Source organism: Apaloderma vittatum, unplaced genomic scaffold (assembly GCF_000703405.1).
Source record: "Apaloderma vittatum isolate BGI_N311 unplaced genomic scaffold, ASM70340v1 scaffold11331, whole genome shotgun sequence".
NCBI lineage: Eukaryota > Metazoa > Chordata > Aves > Trogoniformes > Trogonidae > Apaloderma > Apaloderma vittatum.
In genome coordinates, this window is record NW_009699688.1 from 20015 (window position 1) to 22189 (window position 2175).

The 2175-nt window shown below is 47.7% G+C and overlaps 1 protein-coding gene across 1 annotated transcript in view; it reads right to left on the reverse strand.

The window, feature by feature from the left end:
* Positions 1–885, reverse strand: part of LOC104280752 (unconventional myosin-VIIa-like) — a gene marked incomplete at its 3' end in the record, with an annotated part of 19920 nt that extends 19035 nt beyond the window's left edge. The window contains exon 1 of the mRNA XM_009878500.1: positions 754–885. Within this exon, the coding sequence (XP_009876802.1) occupies positions 754–885 (132 nt within the window). The remainder of the gene's footprint in view (positions 1–753) is intronic.
* Between the last annotated feature and the right edge of the window lie 1290 nt (positions 886–2175).

The following is a 2175-nucleotide window of genomic DNA, read 5'->3' on the forward strand; positions in this document are numbered from 1 at the left end:
TAAATCCAGTTCTTAATACTGGTGAAAGAAAGCAAGCCTTATGGGATGGGCTAAGCTGATAAGCTCAGAAAGGTCTAGGGGGTTAAAAAATAACAGCACTTATTAAGAGCGATGACCTATTTCCTTCCCTGACTTTAATCAATTTGATATAAACCCCACGGAAGTCAGTTACGCTCCTTCCGCTGAAGCAATCACCTTCGGATCAAAAAGCAGCAGATATGCTGAGGATTTCAGGGCAAATTGAGGTGATTCATGCATTTGCCAGCTCAAGTGGACTGGCTTATAAGTTGCATAACCTGCCTCATGGCTGGACAGATGCCATTTGTTTTCTGACACACGCGACAGAGTCTTGGAGAAGTGGGAATACCACCGGTCACTTTACAGTATCAGCATCATCCAACTCTTCCTGCCCAAAGAAACTACTGGTTGCTAATGTCCTCCCAAATGCTCCAGGGCAGGTCGTTGAGACCTAACAAGCTATGGGCAGTGACAGCTAAACACCCAACCACGATGGGTGCACACACGGACCAACATGATTCCTGAAAAGCATCTTTAGGAGGAGCTTCCAAACGCAACGAGCAAGAAGGTTGCCACCACAGGGGAGCTACAGCACTTGATGGGGAGCAAAGACTCAGGAGGAAGGTGAGAGAAGCTGGCACAAGCAGCATGAAGATCCCATGAAACAGTGAGACCCATTTCAGAGTAGCCTGAAACCTCCCAGCTGCGCTCAGACCTTGGGACCCACTATCTTACCGCTAAAATGGTCGTGGGCTTCAGGGCCTGGTTGACGTTACGGAGTAGCGTCCATTTGCCCTGGTCTTTCTCTTGATCTTCTACCACCTCAGGGCATGGCTGCACGAAAACGACTTTCTTCCTCTTCAACATCTTCAACACTTTGCCGTGGTATTTGTCCCTCTCTCTGCTTTTCTACGTGTGTTCCACCATGAATGCCAGAGACTTGCGACCTGATTTCTTTAGATCTTCAGCATGACCATCCCTGCAGCTTGTAGCACACCCTCTGACCTGTTTCTCTTGGTAGAGATCTCCCAGCAGAAAAATTTCCACGCACTAGCCATGATCCACTGGCCAGCTAGCAGGCTTGTTCCCTCAAATTGGTGCTACAGGAGTCTCGAAGGAAATGGAACAACTTCACTTCACTTAAACTCTTCCAGTCTCTCCAGTAAAGGATGATACTTGGTTGGAGACCTGAAGGACACCACAACCCTTCATTCTGGAAAAACAGCTGCATGAAAACTCTTCATTTCCCCATGTCTTCCCTGTGTTACCTTCCTTTCTTAGTGACACAACCGTCTGCCAGCTCGAGGACTTCCAGCACAGAAACGCACTGGGGTGCTTATTAATCCACAAATGCAGTCAGTCCCCATGCAACACATGGCATTTAATTAACCTAATACCTTTACATACCAAATTAACCAAAGCGCAGTGGGAACTCAAAACCAGAGGCCATCTGCATTTTCTTTAAACTGATCGCCTTGAGCAGATCCATAGCAACTGAATTTTAAATAATTGAGTGGAAGGTGCTCAGAAGCAGCACAGCCTCTGTGCCTATAGGTGAGAGGACTGCCTGGGCTGGGGGTGAAAATGTGCTGAAAACGAGGACCGCAGAGATAACAGGGTCGTACAGACTCCACACCTGGCTGCTCTACAGATCCACTTCTGCGATCCTTCCTTCTGTTTAGCAAGAGCTGTTCTAGTAAGGAGTAAACAGGACTGCTGGCACAAGGCATTTTAGTCACCCCAGATCTGCTTTTTCCTGTCCTCTCTTAGATGTGCTTGAGATTTCCCATTTTCATCTACGAAAGGACTTTCTGCTCACTTAGAGAATCTAAGGCCACTGTATCCGGGTCCAACTCTCTTCCACGGAAACTTTGAATCTAAATTGGCACCATTTGCACAGACCAGAGCAATGTATGACTAGATAGTGGTGCAGTGGCTAAGCCTTCCGTGCCATTCTGATTCATCCTTATTCTAATGCAAAACTCAACTGACGCTGTGATTCCATGGGGTTTTGTATCCGTGTGCCATAGAATCGGCTGGAAGGGACCTCAGAGATCATCTAGTCCAATCTGCCATGGGCAGGGACGCCTCTCAACTAGATCAGGCTACTCAAGGCTCCATCCAACTTGGCCTTGAACACCTCCAGGGAGGGGGAAG